The sequence below is a fragment of the Siphateles boraxobius genome, unplaced genomic scaffold (assembly GCF_051911475.1).
Source record: "Siphateles boraxobius isolate OS27281-9 unplaced genomic scaffold, OSU_SipBor_1 18, whole genome shotgun sequence".
NCBI lineage: Eukaryota > Metazoa > Chordata > Actinopteri > Cypriniformes > Leuciscidae > Siphateles > Siphateles boraxobius.
In genome coordinates, this window is record NW_027508788.1 from 11,336,335 (window position 1) to 11,357,500 (window position 21,166).

Consider the following 21,166-nt stretch of genomic DNA (forward strand, 5'->3'; position numbering starts at 1 on the left):
GCGAAGGTTCTTGGAAATGGTCGAGGAGAGGCACCGCAACACAGCAAATAGATCCCCACGCCAAAAGAACGTCAGTTTTAGGCGAGACAGTTTGTCTCTGAATTAAGCTCTAATGAGATCCCTTCTTGTGTTCGCAGCCGATATCTCTAAAAGGGAGGGTGTGCCTTCAGATTTGTCTTGGAGGAAAGTGACACCACCTGGCAGTGCTAGAGGTGCTGCATGGGTAATGTTTTGTGCTCCTTAATAATGTCTTACTCGCACCTAATGTATTATCATAATATGCAGTGACATGAGTGCATCCATACCATTAAGAGCACAAAGCTGACAAGCCTTGGGCGAGGACACTGTGACATCCCAGAAATCCAAGGGAACATCCCAGGGAAATTGATTCTGTTGTAATAATGTGACAGCAAACAGACCTTATACTCCTGAACTGATTAATTTAAGGGAGGATAAGACAGACATTAATAAGGTTTAATTTTAATAATTGGAATTCTATCTTTCAACTTTTGTTTATTACCTCAAATGACCTTTCTGAACCAGTCACAACATGCTCATAACAGACACCACTGTTCGCTTCTGACCTTTGTGAGAAAGATTTGGCTCATATCCAACGCCTGTTTATTCTTTACCATTAAAGAGAGATTTCCACCCAAACTAGTTCATTTACATCTTCATTTCATCTGTATAACATAAAGACGTTTTTGTTGTTGTTGTTTATTTTTCTATCCACCTTATTTTCAACATTAAAATTGTTGCAGCCATTAGTAAATGTAATGTGCAAGACTTCAGGCGTTATGCGATTCCTGTTATTTTATAAGGACAAAAATCTGTCAGTTATAGCTACTGCTTGATATTGCAAACTGATTTTTCAAATATTATATTATTCATTATCGCATTCATAAATGCACTGGTTTGTTGCAAATATAGTTTTACCATTTTGCCATTAGCTAAATCACTTTATCATCATTAGTTATTTACCTAGAGTGGCTATAATCTGAAGTCTTGCACATTCACAGAAAACAGCGTACTTTCGCGTTGCAAAATACTGCAGGGTGCATACAACTCGGTCACCATAGCCTATGTATGTATGTATGTTTGTATGTATGATGTATGCATGTGTAATGCCTCCTAGTGTTGAGTAAATCGGAGAAACTGGATTGTAAGTTCTCATATCTGCATTACATTTTGCCCACTGATGCTTGCCATTAATGACAGTTTCAGAAAGACATTTACATGCTCAAAGTCTCAAACCATAATATTTTGGCTGTAAGGCAGCAAGCAGGAATCCCAAATATGAATCTTTCAGCACCTGATTAATTATTATCGATCTTTGGAAACAGCGTCAGTGATTAAATATCGATAAAACATCACTGCGTATCCGATGCGATCAGTTTTGGTTTCCTTAAGGCACGGAGCCGCGACACCAGAGCGCATAACATGAGCGCATATATGTTTGGGAGGAGAATTGGCGTGAGGGGCGCGCAGGAGGAGCCCTGATTCAAATCAGCTCAGTGACTATCATCATCACACACTATGAGCTCACCTCACCAACCTAACGCTCTCTCTCTCTCATTCGCCCGCGTCTGTGAACCGCTGGCTGTGGCGCATCTCGTGGTACAACCATCAGCGCGCCTGACACACCTAGACAGTTCACGCGTCGCCTGACTGACAAACACGACGATACAAATACAACACGGGGATTCAAAATTCGCGCCGTTGAGGAGCAAGCTCTCGTGCCCAGCACTCTTGTAACGTTACCGGCAGAATGACTGAGATACAGTGAGAGAGAGGACACTGTGCTCGCAGTATGGAGAAAAGGAAAGGTAAGAGACTGTCATTTGACAGAAGGCTCTCATTTTGTCTATATTAGATCCTTTTACGAAGCAGTGACACAGAGAGTTTGACTTTTAGTGGCGTTTCTTCTTTTCCTGAGGAGATACATTTAAGTTCAGTGATAAATGGTGACAATGATTGCCGCGCGAGGCGTACATTGATGCGTTGGGACTCTATGCATTATGACATAATTTTTACTTTCGTGGTAATTAAAGTGAGGATAATAGCTAATTCATGTGGATACAAACAAGGGGAGGACAGTTTTAATTGGCTTTATTCACGCAAGAGTCATAGTCATAACGGTAATGTGTTAATGTCCACGACAGCGTAAACATCCACGTACATTATTTAGTAGACTAGTTTGCGCGCGTATGTATGACTGAATTAGGCAACCAAATCCTTTTTTAGCTCTCCAAGAAATGACTCAAGTTAAATATTACTCATTATAATCAAATCATCGTTCGCCTTGAATAAGCATCAGAGTCGCGAGAATAAGCGTTGCCTCCACAGTAAGTTACAAGTGAGTTTATATTCAGGCTGACAATGTTCATCTGTTAAATGTAATGATTGTTGTCAAATGAGTCTAGAATGTATGATAGTGCTAATTTATATTCGTCTGAGTTTTGATTATGTCAGGAGACACACCCATATGTAAAGTCTGACTTTACATCCTGATTGCAATCAAAGTTTGCATCTGTGAAACTGTACTTATCAGGATATCTCATGCAGCATAATAATTTACTTTTTTGGAGCTTGTTTTTTACTGCTTTACCTTGTCCTTTTTTTTTTATCAAGATGAAACTCACCATTATAGCATCACCAGCTGAACATGTATGTCTTAAGACAGGGCCGCTGCTGGCCAAATCTGTTAGTTGAATATTTTTTGTGCACCTCACACAACTACAATAGGGGTCAGAATAGATCTTCAATACAATTTTTTTTAAAAATAATTTACAATTGTAGTTCTACTGTATAAAATACAGCCTACATATTAAATATAAACTAACAGTTATTTTGGTAATCTAGTAATCTGTTTATTATTTTGACAATTAATCGGATAATTATTATTTTTTGGTTATAAAAATAGGCCTAAGTGAACAACAGCCTTTAAAGTGACTTAAAATGCATATATAATTACAATGAGGCAATAATAATTGGTTTAAAGAAAGTATCAAAAGCAAGTAGTTTTATGGTTTTATTGACCAACACTGTTAAAATATGTATTATACATGTACATAATTCAAACAATCAACTTGTGTACATAGTGGCCTGGTGACTGTTTTTGTTACACTTTACAGCATGATCAAATCCTTGTTTAATATTGGCCAGACAACATTTAATTCAAATGTTCACTTAATCTTGATTATATGTGATAGAAATGTTACAGCCTCTGCAGGTTTTTTGAACAAGAATATGTGGACATCTAAACTCTAAACATCTAAACATGCAAACTCAGAGCAAAGGTTTAAACATATTGACGGATTCTCCCGTGTTAGCGTATGTTTATAAATGATAGAACAATGATATGCTATATTAGGATTTTTTTTATTTGTTTTAATATATTGAGCAGCCTTAGAAAACGGTCTAATAATGCGGTACGTGGATTCTCATCTGTGGAATTCCGGTATTTTGCTGGTTAATCGACTCGGGTTGAAAATTGCAATCGAGGATTTTTTTTTAAATCGAACACCGAATTTAATTTAGGAATCATGACATCCCTTCAAATATCTTTCTCAATATATCAGCAAATGTCATGGTTCAAAATGCAATGTATATAGCACATTAAAATAATTGAAATCACATGACATTGCATTGGTATGGTGGTGGTCAAATTATTTACATCATTAAGCACTTTTAATCTCACCATTTAACTTTGATAGCAAAAAAACAAAGAAAAAAACATCTTCACATGTTTGTGAAGTGATGCGCGGGATTTATCTTAGGCTTTTTTACTTTTTCACTTCTCAGCACCAGACTGCTGTTGTCCTTTCCCGGGCATAGTTGTCCATCAATTATGAGGTGGGGACGGAGCAGAACCGGGAATGGCGTGTCGCAAGTGCTTACTGTGTTCACCGTAAAATGCATTTATTTAATTTTATATTTAAGTAAATATTACTTTAAGGATTTTTTTTTTTTTACCCCCGGGAATTGTTGCCTTACACAAAATGCGTACTCTGTGTATAGAGAGCGCCGGCACTGTCTCAAGATGTTGTGCTGCCATATTTCATGATTTATGGAGAGTCGTAGAGCCATTACCTCTGCGTCCCTCATCTCCCTTCCTCTCTTCCCTGGCCTACATTTCAACATTTCTTAGAGACAGGGGAACACTCCCTCTCCCATCACTGTTGTCCAACAGCTTCAGTCTTCCAGCGACACACTCATATCTCTCATCCACTGCTCATCTCTGACTCCCTCACTTCTGCCCATGCTTTAAGTATCATCACTGGTGCTGTCAAAGAGGAAGTATGTGAGAAATGGTGCCCATTTTCCACACACACTCCTCCAGCCTAATGGCCTGCGTCTCAAAGGCCCACTCCATCATCCTTAATGGACAGGAGTTTAGTCTGGACTAAGTTTGGTCCATCTGCCATGGTCTCTCGTTTCACGTTATGTAGTATAAGTTTTAGTTTCAGTTCTTGTTGAGAAATATGCATAAAAGGAAAGTATGATTGGATAGCAAATGGTGTCACTTGCGTTTGAACTTGCTGTTTTGATGTTTCCGGTATAGCAAACCAGAGGCAGTCTGGGAAAGCTTTTTGAATAAGTAGGTCATATGGAATTAGTGTTTGCTGTTAAATCCCCAGTCTTTTATTCATGTTAATTACAGCTATGTGCTTTCTCTCTTTCAGTCTCTGTTGAATGTATGAAGCTTTATATGCAAGACGGCTTGTTTTGTTGCACTTGTTATCATTGTCATGCTAATGTACAGCGTTTCAACAATCATTTAAATTAAGTGTCTTATAGAGTGAGATTTTTAAAGCATGACTCATTTCTATTAATATTTATAAACCCATTTACATTAAGACTTCAGTGCAGATTGTTTTCAAAGCAAATTATTTTTTGTTCCCCAAACAGCGATAGGGTGTTTTCTACTGTATTTAAAGACAAGTGTGTGCACTTATGCATTGTGTTGCTTATCCAACAATTGACGCATCACTAAGCCTGCATTTAAAAAAACGTTACTGTTCATCCTACTTTTCCAACTGTTGCCATCCGCCATTTTCTCAACCAAGCTTTTTCCTCTTTTCTCACGTAAGTCTATGGAGCATCTGTGCGTTTGGCTAGTTTTGATTGAATTTTGTGGACGTGATCCAAAAATATGGTAAAACATTTTTGCCAGGTCAGTTATAATAGTGACACATGCTACACAAAGACGATATATGCTCTTGTTTTTCTTTAAATAAATCTTCAGAGGTTCATGCTGTTTCAAGGTACATTAATGTTTCTAATTTAATGTCACTACATAGTGTTAATTGAACTAAAGAGTTCACATTAGTGAAAGCATAGTAGAAATGTTTTGAACAAATATGTTAGCTTTAAATTGCAGTTAAATAAACCCTTTTTCTTTTTCTTTTATTTCTAGAACGGTTTGCCTTGATTCTGACCTGTATGTTTCTGTGCAATTTAACAATTTCTTTCAAAGAATCATTGCAAATAAATAAAACTTTGAATTGCTGCTATTCATTCAAGCCCATGTAAGAAAAATAGCTAATTCATTGTTCCACCTCTATGAACACTGAACATTCATTTATTGAATATCAAACTCTCCTGTTCTTTCTTACGCAATGTTTTATAAAACTCGTAAGCAACAGTAACTTGGTGGCCAGAGCTTAAAATAAATGCATAATATGCTTCAGAGGAGTATGCATCATAAGTGAAACCATTTTTTGCTTTATTTTCTGTTTGTTTTTCTTTATTTCTTTTAAGTGAGTGTGCATGCGTATGTTGTGATGGCTCCCTTGCTGTACAAGAGTTGCATCACTCCCAGCACTGATAACTCTATAGGGGGAGCTGTGCTGAACAACAGCCGCTGCTCTTCTCCTCGGGGTCTGATGATGCAAAGCATTGCTGAGCTTGCCTCAGTGCAGTGTTGCTCATCTTTACCGGAATCAAAGGTTTGCCCAGCCCACGTGTCAACGATCACAGCCCCACCGTGCCCAGCCTGATACAGGGTTGACCACCCTGCCCTCTAGCCCTCTCCTCACTAATGACCCAAGACAGCTGTTCCCCTGGGCCCTTCTCATCGCCTCCGGACCCTGACACACACGGCTGTCACATGTGTCAGCTCTGACTGACATCTGCCTCCCAGCACTAGAACAACCCCGATCTCCATTAGATTAGGCACAGCTTATTTCAATAATTCATCACTTAGACAGCACTTGTTTCTCCAGTTATAGCAGTGGAGAAGTTTAGTTGGTGTCCATTCAGTGTGTGAGTCCTCTCGCTGAGGTTTGTGTGTGATATTTAAGCAAAATGACAAATGCAATATTCTGTTTTTGTAGAGAGAAATATTAACGAAGACGTTGTGTCGCTGATAATCTCATGTTGCGAGGCCGCCGATTCATAAACTCATTACCGCTGAGACCTGCTGTGGAAAACTCTGGGCAATATGGTGTGTCTGTGACCAAATCTAGTGCACTAACTTCAAAGGCTTTAAATTTAGTAATCCCTATTTATGGATTAGAAGGCACCGTTTGCGATTCTCTGAAAATAAACTGCTCAAGAGGAAAAAACATTTGAGACAATGTGAGAACGCAGACTAATAAATCGTATTTTGTTATGCCAGTGATCCAGACAGACAGACAGACAGACTGAAGTTGGAAAAATGACGCAAGCTGATTGGAACGAGCCAAGTGTTGTCATGCGGAGAGGCGCGTTCTCATTGGATGAAACTCATCCTCTTTGATCCCTGGCAAGGCTGCAGAGTTCTTAAGATTCGAGACATAGGAAGGCGTATCGGTGGGAGGATGTTCTAAGGAGGAGCGGGGAGGAAGCTTTAGAGAAAGAAGCAAAAAATGGAGGAGAGGGTAAAAAAAGTAGGCCACTTTTGTTCTGTCGCGACACCAGTTAAGAATATCGTCTATTTGACAGAGCAGATGTCAAAGGCAGCTGCAGTCGGTGGCTTGGTGCAGTGATTTATTCATGCCCTCGTAGGAGAGCCGAAAGCTGATGACAGAAGAGAAGTCCTAAGTGCTGCTTTGTGTTATATGAGAGCAGACTCAGCAGTTCACAAGCAGACTCTCTTTTATGATAAACCGCTCCAGATTGACTGATAAGTACTGATATTACCATGTATCTTAATACTGTAGCTTGCAGAATATAATAGGAGAAAAATACTTGAAAGCTTTACTTAAACTACAAGCAAGGAGCCTGTTTTTACTATGGGATATATATTCTTAGTTTCATAATATCTAATGATGGGAATTTCAAAACATTTTAGTACTTAAACTAGTTATGTAGAATTTTGTTTATAACTTTTTGGAAATCTTTCAGTTATTTTTGGTTGACATTTAGAGCTTTTTTTTAATTTATCAGTATTGGCTGATAGTGCTATTTTTATATTTAGATAACATTTACAGTCAACACTTAACGTTAATCTTTAAAAACTCTATGAATTTAATAACACTTTCACATAATAATCTTTCACAATGTTGAAAATAAGTATTCCTTTATCATACTGTACAGTATAATGTTGGGATTCCTAAATTCACTTATAATTCACTCATAAGTGATTGATTATAGTTTTAGTGTTTTATTTTTTTAATATTTATTTTGACTCTATTATATAGAATTTTACAATCTGCATTAACGTTCTACAGCCGGCACTAGGGATGCTTCACAGAGCACTGCCTGAATCTCCTCCAGTCATTTTAGGATGGATTTCAAAGACTATAAATTATCATAGGGAGCGACATCTACTGACTACACCAGCCAGACAGTGAAGCATGATTCATCAGGAGTCAGATATCACTTATCACTCCAATGTTATCTGTAATACCAGGGTTGTCACAAGTTTATATTCCGTGTGAAAATTTCCTCACCATGACTTACTTGATATACCCCCTTACTTTGATGTTAGTGACTAGCCTGACCAAAAGACGAAAATAGATGCCAAGGCACACATCTCAGCCAGTTTGACATGTTTGAAATCTGATTGACTTGGCTTCAGTGCACACCTTCAATAAATCAGAGAGCAACGATGAACAACAACCAATAAAATCGTGAGAGGAAAGAGTGTGCGAGGAGGACAGAGATATGGCCAAAGGGAGCTAAAACAAATGAAACTGTGTTTCTCCTACCACAATCTCGTCTTTGATCTCATTTTTAGTGCAAAATCAAACACAAGCCCATTCTCCATGCTGTTTGTAGGGCCCTATGAAATCCGTTTTATTTTTTCCCAAATTCGGTTTTACTTTTTTTCCAAATAATTTTTTTTTCCGTTTTATTTTGTTTTCTTCTGTTTTTTTTAGTTTTTGGACTCCCATTTTAATGATTAAATAAAATGTTAGTATTCAAAAAGCATGTCTTATTAATTGAAATCATGAAACTTTTATCAATTATTAAAATTTTTAAATAAATTGCATGTTTAGGGTTTAAAATATGTGTTGTTGTTTTTTCTTCTCAAATTCCATTTTTATTTTTTGACCAAATTCTGTGTTTTCTGTTTTAAGTTTTCTGGATTTCATTTGAATGGTTTAATTAAAATTAAAAAATCAATGATTTAAGAATCAATTCTATGAAATATCTCTCCTAGTAGTTAGAGTAGGTAAAGTGAGAGCACCATCATTTCCTCAACATGGCAGAAAACAAGAACTGTGTCTTTAAAAGTGTGCAATGTCAGAAGCGTACCTATAATGCCTCAAAATATTGTCTCCGTATAGGCAGCTCTCTAGGTTTATGAACATAGCTATAATGTCATTAGTGGTGGGGGAAAAAATCGATTCTGTTCAGTATTGCGATATTTTGCGCAGGCAATTATATCGATACAGTAGTGCAAAGTATTGCAATATTTAATTATAAAAATATCTGTTTTACTTTCGTGTTTTCTCCATTGGTTTTCTCAGAGTTTACTCTGATCATTTACATTTGCATATTACATCCAGAAGGTGGCGCTTGCTGTCGTGTATTCAACAGCAAATTCAAATGAAAATGGCTTCACTATTACAACCGGTTGTACACGACACTCCGTCTTATTTCAAATCGAAAGTGTGGGTAAATTTCGGTTTTATGATTATTCTCAGGTTTATGTTACTCTATTATGTCTGCTTTATGTTACTCTATTGTATTTAAATAATTTTAAGTTATGTGCTGGGAGCTCACAATTCATGTGAGAGATCTCCCATTCAGAGAATAATTACGTCCTGTCCTGTTATAAGGTCCTGTATGTTCAAGAACAAGTTTTCAAGTTTTTGCTCTTCAGTTAATGTGTAGAAGATAATGTTTACAGAATTAAATGTGACATTTGAAGTGAGTTGAGCAGTCTTATTTTCCTCATTTTTTGTAATGCCTTTGAATAATATGAGGGACATGAATTGCAATATATCGCAGAATCGAATCGCAATACTTGCTGTATCGGATATGTTAAGAATCGCAACAGTATTGAATCATGGGCCAGATATCGCAATACTACCGAATCGTCACATTTTTGCCAATTCCCACCCTTAAATGTCATGTCCAATGCGCCTTTCCCAAAAATAGAGAGCCCCTCCCTTTTAGCAATCCATCCCCAGGAGCTTTAAAGAGAAAGGGTCAAATCTCAGTGACATCAGTGTCATATCACATTATTGCCAACTATCACATCTTGTTAGAGTGCATTAGATCATGTAAGAAGCAAAGAACCGTTAGATACGCAGCCTGGTGTGTTATGCATTTGCAGCGACATATTGCACAGTGTCTCGTCTATATACAGACGAGTTCAAATCTGGCTTTTGCCTGTCATTTCAGTCTGTTCTCTTACTTCCTTTTTCACTGAAATGACACGACAGCAAAAAAACCAAAAACATATATATATATATATATATATATATATATATATATATATATATAGTTGGATTTGACTTGATGTTGGCTGACTTTAAAAGAGCATTTGTGTTCATAGATGCTGAAAATTTAAAATAAATGTATTTTCAGTTTGATCGGTTCATGATGTTTGACCATTAAAGTTTTCAAGGATTAAAGGATTTTATGGGAGTTTGCCTGTTACTGATAAGGGCCTTTTATGAATGTGTGTTGGTCATAGAAATCAATGCCAAGGTTACCACACAGAACTTACTCTGCTATCGTTCAAGGCTGAGATTTATTACACAGAAAACAGACATTGGGCAGTCAAGAGCTCTACTGCATCCCAAAACACTGAAATGGAGAATCACTGTAAGCAAACAGACTGAGAGAGAAACACAGATGGGTAGAGACAGACGGTGAGATGAAAAGGTAGCTCCCACACCTGTTTTCAACCAAGCTATAAAAGAAAAGACAAATCCTCACATACACCTGCACAGCTCTTGATATTTGTGCATGTGTTTGGCATAAGCGGTTCATTTTTCCCTAGATATTCGTCTCAAGTTTAACGTCTCCATAATTACCCCCACACACAACTTCACAAAACCATCCAGGACGCTGAAGCCTCGTGCTGCTTTGAACTTATCGCTTACGGGTGTTATCAAGGGAACTTACTGTGACCCACTCCATTTCCCTCAGATTTATCTACAAACCCCAGGTGCCCAGTCACCATGGGAACTACTGCACTTCTGAAGAGGCTCCCCGAAAACCATTCAGTCCTGCTGACTGGGATTCTCCAGCTGGCCAGTGTGTTTGCTACCACTGGCATTCAGATAGTCAAGAGATTTTGAGAGGACCCCTGCGCTACTTCTACACAATTTTAACATTTATAGTTTCGATACAGTGCTTTCTTTATGTATGTTCAAAGCCAAATTTGTTGTCCACCATCATTACCGTTTGCTTCTTCCACCTACATTTTTTATAGCTTTAATATAGGGGGGGGGGGGGGGGTCTTTATAATTCAGCATATGAATTGATTTGCTTAGACAGCAATGAAAGCACATAAAGATCCGCTTTTTGCTCATATTGTTTACTTAAAAACCCTGTTAATTAGGGATGTACGAAACTGCATATTTTCAAATTCTTTGAGTTGAGTTGAATGTTTAGGCAAGTTATTTATTTTCATTGAACACCATGGTATTTTTCAAAATATCCTCAGTTTTACAGAAGTAAGAAAGGTTTAGAGCGACATGAGGGTAAATTATGATAGAATTTTCCTTTTTGGTTGAACTATCCCTGCAAGAAAGCTGGTACACCAAAACAATATGTTTTGGGATTTGAATATCGTACGATTTTTTTTCTTTTTTTTTCTCGATAATCTAAACCAATGTTTAGGGATTATAAAATCTGAGATAAAGTTTGTGCAAATATGAAAAATAAACTTGAACTCAATTTATTATTTTGAGCTATAAAACATGAACCTCCAAGAAATAAATGGTTCCTCTATATCCTGTCTAACACAGATCCCATTCCATAACTAAATTATCCAAAATTATATTGTGTGTCAGTTATTTGGTGTTCTTTTCTGTGACTTTAGAGCTGCATTCAAAGTTTATTGGAAAAATGGCATTATTAAGCTTATTGTGATTAACCTGACCAATTAGAGTTAGAGAATTGTGTTTGATCTTGTTACAGTTGATAATTGTAGTTATTTTGGAAGTTTAAAGGCTTTAATTGTGTTCTGGGAGATAATCTTGGCAATAAAATTGGTTTTGTTTGGCGGCCTCATGTGTTGCTCGGTTGATGCATGACTTATGATTCCCCCCATTTTGTGCGGGCGACACAGACACAGACACACACACACTCTCTCTCTCTCTCTCTCTCTCTCTCTCTCTCTCTCTCTCCCCTCTCTCTCTCTCTCTCTCTCTCTCTCTCTCTCTCTCTGTCTATCTCTCTCTCTCTCTATCTCTGTGCCCATGATCCTCTCTTGCCTTTGTTTGCCATGTTGGACACCGATATGATAAATCTTCACAAATGTCACTGACCAAACTATTGTGAACGCAGATGCAGCAGATCAAGAGGGAATGCGAGAGAGAATGTAACAGAGGAAAAGGTTGGGAAGAAAGAGAGGGTAAAAGGGAGAATGAGTTAGAGGGATTGTGCAGGAGTTGCCCTGTGTTTGCCGGAGATGATCAGTCCTGAAACAGAGCTAACGGCTGCACTCCAGCTTTAAGCCCTGCCAACTCACATTCACAGAGGACAGCGAAAGGCAACAAGATCGCCCGTGTGTGTGTGTGGTTTGCAGCTCTTGTGTGTGTGTGTGCTGTCTCCTGGTCTACCACAGGTGTCTGCTCTGTGTACCCGACAGATAAAGGAGTGTGGTGAGTGATAAATTGCGCTTGTTACGGTGTGATTTGTCACTCTTTTTTCCACAGTCGGACTGCGTCCTCTCCCATCTTTCCTCCTTTGATAGTAGACAATAAAGTGCCACTGCAGATTTTCTCTTTCTCGTCCACTCATCTGAAAAGGATGTTAAATCATAATAACAGTGGGGCAAGGCGTATACGCGGCGAACATGATTTCACCAAGTGCATCATGTTTCTGGATCAACTTCTTTGTTGATCCTGGAAAAACATTCCAATCAACCAATCAGATTTGAGAGACAAGTTTACAGTTTATGTCAAGTTTAGGCTCACAACCAGGGTTTGATGCTTCTATATCATTGACTACGTTTACATGCAGCCAATAACCCGTTCAAAACCGAAATATTAGCAATAACCCGGTCGCGTACGGCCATGTAAACACCGGCAAAAACCCGAATATGCTCATATCCCGGATTTTAAAAACCCGGATATGATACCTGGGGTACCCCTTTTCTAACTCGAATTTTTGGTCATGTAAACGCGTATTGGCATATCCCCATAATGATTTGTGTTCTGCGCATGTTCTATTCGCAAAGAATCTTGGTCTTTTGAGTAGAGGAACTTCTCGGCGCATACAAAAGCCTGCGTGCAGTATACCCGAAGTAAAATGGCGAGACGCAGCACACCATACTTTTGGAGCGAGGTCAGTACCAGCACCAAAGCACAAACAAAGGCGATCGCTATCTGCCCCGAACTATTCATTATCCGCGTGCTGCTGCTGTTGTTGTTGTCTTTGACCAAAATTGGCTGCATGTAAACGTAGTCAATGTTATTCATTTCCTGCTGATCAAAATACGTTGATCCCGGAACATGTCTTACTTGGCAAAATCACTGTGACCGGGTGTACGCACATATCTGTGCACGTGGAAACGTTTTCGTACAGAAATCGTGATTCATCACTGAGTTAACACTTAACATTCGAGTTAACACTGAGTTAATTATATGACGCACATTTGTTTTTTGCCTGCATCTGTTAATTTAAAAATACATAAAACAATGTAATTCAAATACATAAAAACCTTTCGGTGTGTAAACATGCTATCTTTTTAATATATTATAGCTTGGTATAATGTAATATCTTAATTAAAATTCATTTGATATTTTTTTGGCATGAAGGCAAAAATGTCAGGTTAATTTAACAGTCCTGATATAAAAGTCTATAAAAGAATCGAATGGTAACTTAGTGTGTAGTTTGGCATAATCGCTTATGATTATTTCTGTAAAAATTATTCTATTTATTTAAGCCAGGTTTTAGATAATAATTCATTACTCATAACAATGTGGAATGCAATAAATAGTTTTAAAATAAGAACAAATAAAAATAAAAGTGAATAAAATTAAAATAAAACCTATTAAAAAAAAGTAATTGGTAACACTTTATTTTACAGTGTTCTTGTTAAATATGTTACATGTACTTACCATAGTAATAACAGTAAATGATGCATAATTACATGCAATTAACCCTCAACCAAATCCTAATCCTACCCTAACCCTATAGTAAGTACATGTAGTTAATTAATATTACACTGTACTTAAATATTTAATTACACTGTAACAATGACACCAAGTGTAACCAAGTAATTATATTTTTGTTTACCTGCATGTCAATGTGACGATTAAACGACACCAGAGAACTGTGACTGTGATAAATATTAACTTAAATTTTCAGGGGGAACTTCAAGAAAATATTTTAGGTTAAAGGGGTTAGGCTAGTTGACAAAAAAAAGTGTAGGAATTCCTGTATTAAGTCCACATTCACAAATATTAGAAATAGGGGAAGAAAAAATTGCCTTTTTTTCTGAGCGAGGACATTTACACAGCAGTAAGAAAGAACACTTGTTCATAATTAGCTGTCAATGAGAGCCATTACATTTGGAGTATGTGTGTCTGTATCCACAAAGATGGCAATATCCGAAATCCTAGTAAGGGAAACTTTTTGGTCCTCATGAGGGAAAGAGCTTGTAAATCACACTAAGTGATGTTTTTCAAAAATGTAAAAATGCAGAACGTTTTCAGTGATGGGAAGGTTTAGGTGTAGGGTTAGTGTAGGGGTTAGAATATACAGTTTGTACAGAATAAAAACTATTATGTCTATGTCCCCATAAAACATGAAAACACAACGTGTGTGTGTGTGTGTGTGTGTGTGTGTGTGTGTGTGTGTGTGTGTGTGTGTGTGTGTGTGTGTGTGTGTGTGTGTGTGTGTGTGTGTGTGTGTGTGTGTGTGTGTGTGTGTGGCCTGGTAAACCCTACATTATGGGGACAAAATGTCCCCATAAGGATGGCAATATCTGAAATCCTTGTTCGTGTGGGGACATTTTTTGGTCCCCATGAGGAAAACAGCTTATAAATCATACTAAGTGATGTTTTTTGAAAATGTAAAAATGCAGAAAGTTTTCTGTGATGGGTAGGTTTAGGGGTAGGGTTAGTGTAAGGGAATAGAATATACAGTTTGTACAGTATAAAAATCATTATGTCTATGGAAAGTCCCCATAAAATATGGAAACACTACGTGTGTGTGTGTGTGTGTGTGTGTGTGTGTGTGTGTGTGTGTGTGTGTGTGTGTGTGTGTGTGTGTGTGTGTGTGTGTGTGTGTGTGTGTGTGTGTGTGTGTGTGTGTGTGTGTGTGTGTGTGTGTGTGATGTCCACGGCAGGGCTGAATGCTGTCGTTAACACAGAGAGAGGAATTGATTAAATTAGTCACTGTAGACATGACATGGAGAGCGCCGATGACACCGCTCCACTCCAGCACAGCAGATCTTTTGAATGTTGGCTGCACACGAGTGCGGATAGCATGGGGTGGTAAAATATCCAGAGTATATCAGCTGGCCTTGCTCCCAATCACAAACCCAGCATGTGCTTGATGGTTTGATCATGTATCTGAATCCCTTTCTCTGCTTGTTGTATCACCACCATGGCCATCCAAATGAGAAAACCACTGCAGCATTTTACAGCTTGATGTCACCGTCGTATTGATGATTCATAATATATTCACACTAATTTTGTTAGAAAATGAACCATCATACTCATTATTGTGATGGTTTTATTGTTTTTTTATTTGGCCATTAAGCTTCTTGGAAGGTGACATTAGACTAGTTTTACAATATGTCTAGGTAAGATGACTATTAATAGCATCTCAGCTGTTACCTAATAAAAACAGTGTTAGAGTTGATATGTTTTTATCATTTACATTAATTAGTTGATCGATTCACTTTCATAAAAAGTGTTGTTTTTGTATGTAAACGTTGGCAATATTACAGTGTTTTCTTATATTGATACACATCATTTAATTTAAATGATATATATTGAATTGAATATATTTAAATTATTAAATATGTTTTTTTATTAATTTAGTGATAAAAATCAGGAAAACTATTTTTTTTTTAAATTTATTTTACATTTATTTTAAATGCAAAATCTACTTGGCTACAGTGCTTGTTTTGTTTAAAAGATTCCTCTTGTGCAAATATATAAATACTGTACAATTTTTCAAGATATTGAATTTTATATTTTCACTATATTGCGCATCCCTACTGTATACAGACTGTCCGTATATTCTGTCTGTATATAGCCTGTTCATTAATTTAAAAGCCACATCAAAGCTGACCTCTTTTCAGACCAGGGTTTTTAGAGTTGAAGGTTTTTTGGAGCGTCTCAAAGCTTCACAATTCTCTCTTTTCAATGTGGTATTTATTTTACAAGCTGCTGGTTTTGATGCATCTCTACCTTGTATTTCAATGCTCCATTTCTGAGTTTTCATTTATGTTTTCTTTTGTCTGCCTGTCTCATTTTTGTAGAACTCGTTTCAGAGTTTACTTTGTAAAGAGATTGAAAATCCAGAGAACAAACATATGTAACAGAAAGCGTCTTTGATGACAGTTTAGAAGCAGATAGTATTGCCATCTAAAATCAGTGCTGTTGGATTTACGCTGTTGGATTTACAGACTGTACAGACATGCTCTCATTTGTTTCCTACTCCTTTTTTAAGTAAATTTTAAATAAATAAGAGGAATCATAAAAAATAAATTTGAATTAAAACTAATTATTTTATTCAAAATGTTACATGCCCTTCTTTCTCAATATTCTCAGTCTCCTCGAGCACCAATAGCTATGTTTCCATCCATCTATTTGGGAAATCGCATTTTGGGACATCGCATAAAAAAACACTGGATGGAAATGTCAAAATGCGCATAAATTAAAAAAATGCACGTAAGAAACTTATTCGCTCAATTTAGTCGTATTAACTTTTATTCTATATGAAAACATGCACATGAACTACATTTATGGAAACACATTGACTGAATAAATACCTCAATGCACATCAAAGAAGACATGTGACTTTGCGATGGGACGACATGTGGACAAACCTTCGGACCGATTTCGTTGCCCAGAATCTGAAATGCTGTTTTGGTTGTTCAGAAATGCCTGAGCAAAGTCTGTCATCAAAGTGGTTCAGTATAATAACCTCCCAGAACCGGACAGCAGCATCTGCCTCCAAAGCAAGATAACTTTATTGTGTTTCATCTGCAAATTATTTATTAAATGCAAAATATACTTCTCCTACTGCAGCAACTTCCATTTTTCTTAGTGATTGTCACATTCACCACCTAGTTGTCTTCGTCTTTGTCATTATTCACTGTCATCATCACTGTCTAGCGTTTATCCCTGTCTGCACTACAACTCCCAGCATCCTCCTCGGTCCACACCTGTCCTGCACCACATTCCCCATCACCGACACCTGTGTCACCCGGGTTCTGTCAATCTGTGTTCATCATTCTGTGTATTGAAGGCCTTGTCCACACGGACACGGGCATTTTCATAACCGTGACTTTTTTTTGTACGCGGTGCGACCGTTCGTCCACGGAGAAACGCAGTATCAGGTCACTGAAACCGAACATTTTTGAAAACCCCTGCCAGTGTGAGGATTTTTTAGAAACGCCGGTTGCAGTGTTGTCGTGTAGACAGTAAAACCGTGAGTGTGCACCGTTATCCGCTGTGTTTGACGGCAGATTGTGCGCTGCTGAGTGCTTCTGATTGGCCAACGTGGCTTCATGGTTAGGGTTATATCGCCGCCTGCTGGTGTGGCATGCTCTTGACAGCGCTTGATAGCGTGTTTTTGCGTTTTCATGTAGATGGAGATTTTTTTTAAACGCAGGAGGAAAAACTCCTTAAAAATACCCATGTCCGTGTGGACTAGGCCTGTGTTCAGGGTCGGTTATTGTTTGTGTATTGTTGTGCACACTCTTTCGCGTTGTTGCTTCTTTTAGTTATTGTAAATAAACTACCCTCAATTTCGTCTTCTGTGGATCTCTGGTTACAGTGATATTAAGCACCAGTTTATCAGGAAGTGACGATTTTGTTCTCTTCGGCTCACTGGAAGGAAACAGTGTTTTATTTGATATTCCAATTTTGGAACTTTTTACCAAATTTTTCCAAAGTAAATTCGCAACTTTGGATGGAAACATAGCTAATATCTGCTTGTAGCGTCTTTCAGCAATTGATACACACACACACACATAGATTAAATACATGAAATAATTAGTTTAAATAAATATGCAAATAAAACAATGTAATTTAAAAACTAAACTATTTTTTTACACACACGCACACACACACACACACACACACACACACACACACACAAACAGTTTCAAAAGGTCATTAGTATTGAACGAGACACAAACCAAGGGTTTCTAAAATTTGGAGCTGGATAAATTATTTTGTCTCATAAAATATAACTGTGAAATGGAGAAAAAATGGTTGTGATTCACTTTAGTTTGTTGTAATTTCATCAAAAAGCACCAACTTCACTCCATAAAGTAACACATTTTTCCCACTGTGTGTGTGTGTGTGTGTGTGTCCCCTTCAGGTCGCCCCCTCCCTCCCACGCCTTCATCCAGTCTGCTTCCCCCAGCCCCTCCTCCCCCCTCCGCACCCCTGCACCAGGCCTCCATCTCCATCAGGGAGTGTCAGATGCCCCTTTTGGACAACGGCTCATCCCATGCCATGCTGGACCCCCCTCCTGACGACGAGTTCTCCCCTAACTCCTACCTGCTCCGCGCACAGCCCCCCACCATCGGTAAGAGCGTCTCCCTGCGCTTCTCCATCTTATCCAGCACCCTCCCATCATCCTCAAAACACTGAACCGTCCTGTACAAGGCTGTCCCGTTGCCATAACCCAGAGTTAAGGAATGGGGTGTAAATTAGATTAGGGTTATTATTATCCTGTTCTTTAAAGGCAAGCTAAAACTCTGTTCATAATACATTTAACTTCTATTATGGAATGTATTTCCAACTAAAACAGAACCTGAAATAATGTAAAACTTGACTTTATCAAAAGGGATTGTACTGGTAAATGAAAACTAAGCAATTCTTTTATCATACAGTATTGATTTTGATAAAATGACTGCAGTCATTTCAAAGGCTGATCTTTTTTTTTTTACATTTTGAAATATGAAAAACATTTTTCTTTCAAAATAAAATGATTGCTCATGCACAACTGAACCAGGGACTATTATAAAAAAAAAAAATCTGATTCTTTAAGAATCTGTTGAATCATTTTGTATTATCTAGATATCTGTATTTATAAATTGGATGTCATGTTTACAGGAGTAAACGTAAATTTACCTAAAAGCAAATTTATTCATATAACTGTACACAAAATGAAAACCACTACTAGAGCTGGATGGAAAAATGTATAATTTTATAAAAAAAAAAAATTTATTCTAAATGTCTCTTTGATTTCAAAGGTTTCATGCTCCCTGCTGCTAATAATTAATTGTACAGACACATTGTGTTCTGCACAAACAGTGATATTCTCGTTACAAGTGCAGTCTCGGTCCTATCGTTTATTACAGTTTTTGCTCTTTTTTTAAAGGATGAGGGCAAACCTTTCTGTGTTTGCATTTGCATTCAGCATTGTTTCCCCCTGCTGTGAGAGAGAACACAAGTTTTTTTTCTTGTTTTTTTGGTCAGAAGCGTTCAGCTGAGAGCCACAGGTCAGGTGAACTCTTGGCTTATTTTCATCACAAGTATTTAAGCGCTTGGTATTATATAATTATATCATTATATCATATCATATTATAATTTACTTTCATTCAACAGTTCAAAATTCAAAAATTCAAATGAACAGTTTATCATTCAAAATTATAAATAACAAATATATCAATATTAGATTACAAATATATTTTAACATTTTGACATTTTGTCAACAACATTTTGTAATATGCTCTATTATAAAAAGCATGGGCATTTGGCACGTGTGTGTGTTCATGTAAACGTTTGAGTGCAGTCAGTAGTGTGTCACGGGAAGAGATCTGAGACGATTCTAGCCTGACACCCTCGGCCCGCAACAGCGCTTTTGCTCTCTCTCTTTACCGCTTTCTCTTTCACTCTCCGTACGCTTGTACTGATAATCCTCCTGTTTTCCGTAACCTCTTGACCTAAAACATAATGCTGCTTGAATTGTTAAACTTGGATGAAAGAGATCCTACTGATTTCTCTGATAACCTTTTTGTCATTTTTGCCTAAATTATTTTATTTGTATTATTATGCTAAAAGTAGTATTAGTAATGTAATTTTTTTGCCTCCAAAAAACAACACAAAATATCCTTGACTTTTGTGAAATCTGTTTCTTAAGTTAAATGTGAAAATTTTGCTTTGCATTTCTTAAAAAAATAAAATAAACAAAATTACATTATCTAGTTACAGCATTGTTATTATGTGAATATACAATCACACTTTGCCTATTTTATTTAGTATAAATCGGATTGGATGGTCAATTAATTAGTGTGTGTGTGTGTGTGTGTGTGTGTGTGTGTGTGTGTGTGTGTGTGTGTGTGTGTGTGTGTGTGTGTGTGTGTGTGTGTGTGTGTGTGTGTGTGTGTGTGTGTGTGTGTGTGTGTGATATGCTTTAAAGCTTTATTTAAATACATTTCTACATTTCAGAGTATTAATTATATTGTTCTTATTTACCTTATAAATTATATTGTTATTATTTACCTGTGCATTCAAAGTAATTTGTTTAGAACATAACACATCATTCATACAGACACCTATAATAGATTTAGTATTGTAGTTTCCAAAGGTTTGTGTTTCTGGTGTGTGGTTTTATTTTTTTGACCCACAGTGAAATAGCACATCATTTCACAATAATCCAATGTTTGTTTTGTTTTGTTTTGTTTTTTTTCCAATTGTTTATTTATTAAAATATAATACCACATAAATGGTATGTAATAATCATGCATATATTTATCTTACATATATGCATGAAAAAGTGATTTTGATGCGCAACCATCATACTGTCTGTTAATATTAATAAATATATAATAATGAATTGGCTGTAAATTGGCTGCCCAAATTTCTATGATGCATAATGTTCAATGGTACAGATGAATAGTTTGTTTAATTTTTATACCTAGCACTGAAAATGAGTGAAATAAATAAATTAATAAATTGATACTAATACTGATATAAAAAAAATGATATTGTTCAATACTGATAGTGATATGTTTATTGTATTTTGTTTTGTTTTTTACCCACAGTTTTCTATGCATGTATGTGTGAGAAACGGCACATGATTTCATACTAATGCAATGTTTTTTTAGTCCCCCCCCCCCCATTTTTTGATTTGTTTAATATTATCATACCACATAAATTAATGTAATTAATTTTCAGTGTGTGTGTGTGTGTGTTTTTTATACCTAGTGGGTTTTAATTAGGGATTTTTTTTGCTCAGTAGTAACGGTATATACACATTTGACATTCAAAACCTTTTTTCTGTGTGTGCTTAATATTGTACTCTAATCTGTTGTAATACATTCAGTAGATACATCATCAGAGCAACTGGATTTTTAGAATAATGCTTTATAATTATATTCAAATAATTGTTACATCTGGGCAATTAATCAAAT

General features: G+C 36.8%; 1 protein-coding gene across 1 annotated transcript in view; it reads left to right on the top strand.

The window, feature by feature from the left end:
* Positions 1-21,166, top strand: part of tenm2b (teneurin transmembrane protein 2b) — a 294,981-nt gene that overhangs the window by 173,430 nt on the left and 100,385 nt on the right. Inside the window, exon 4 of the mRNA XM_077233547.1 lies at positions 18,124-18,333. Within this exon, the coding sequence (XP_077089662.1) occupies positions 18,124-18,333 (210 nt within the window). The remainder of the gene's footprint in view (positions 1-18,123; positions 18,334-21,166) is intronic.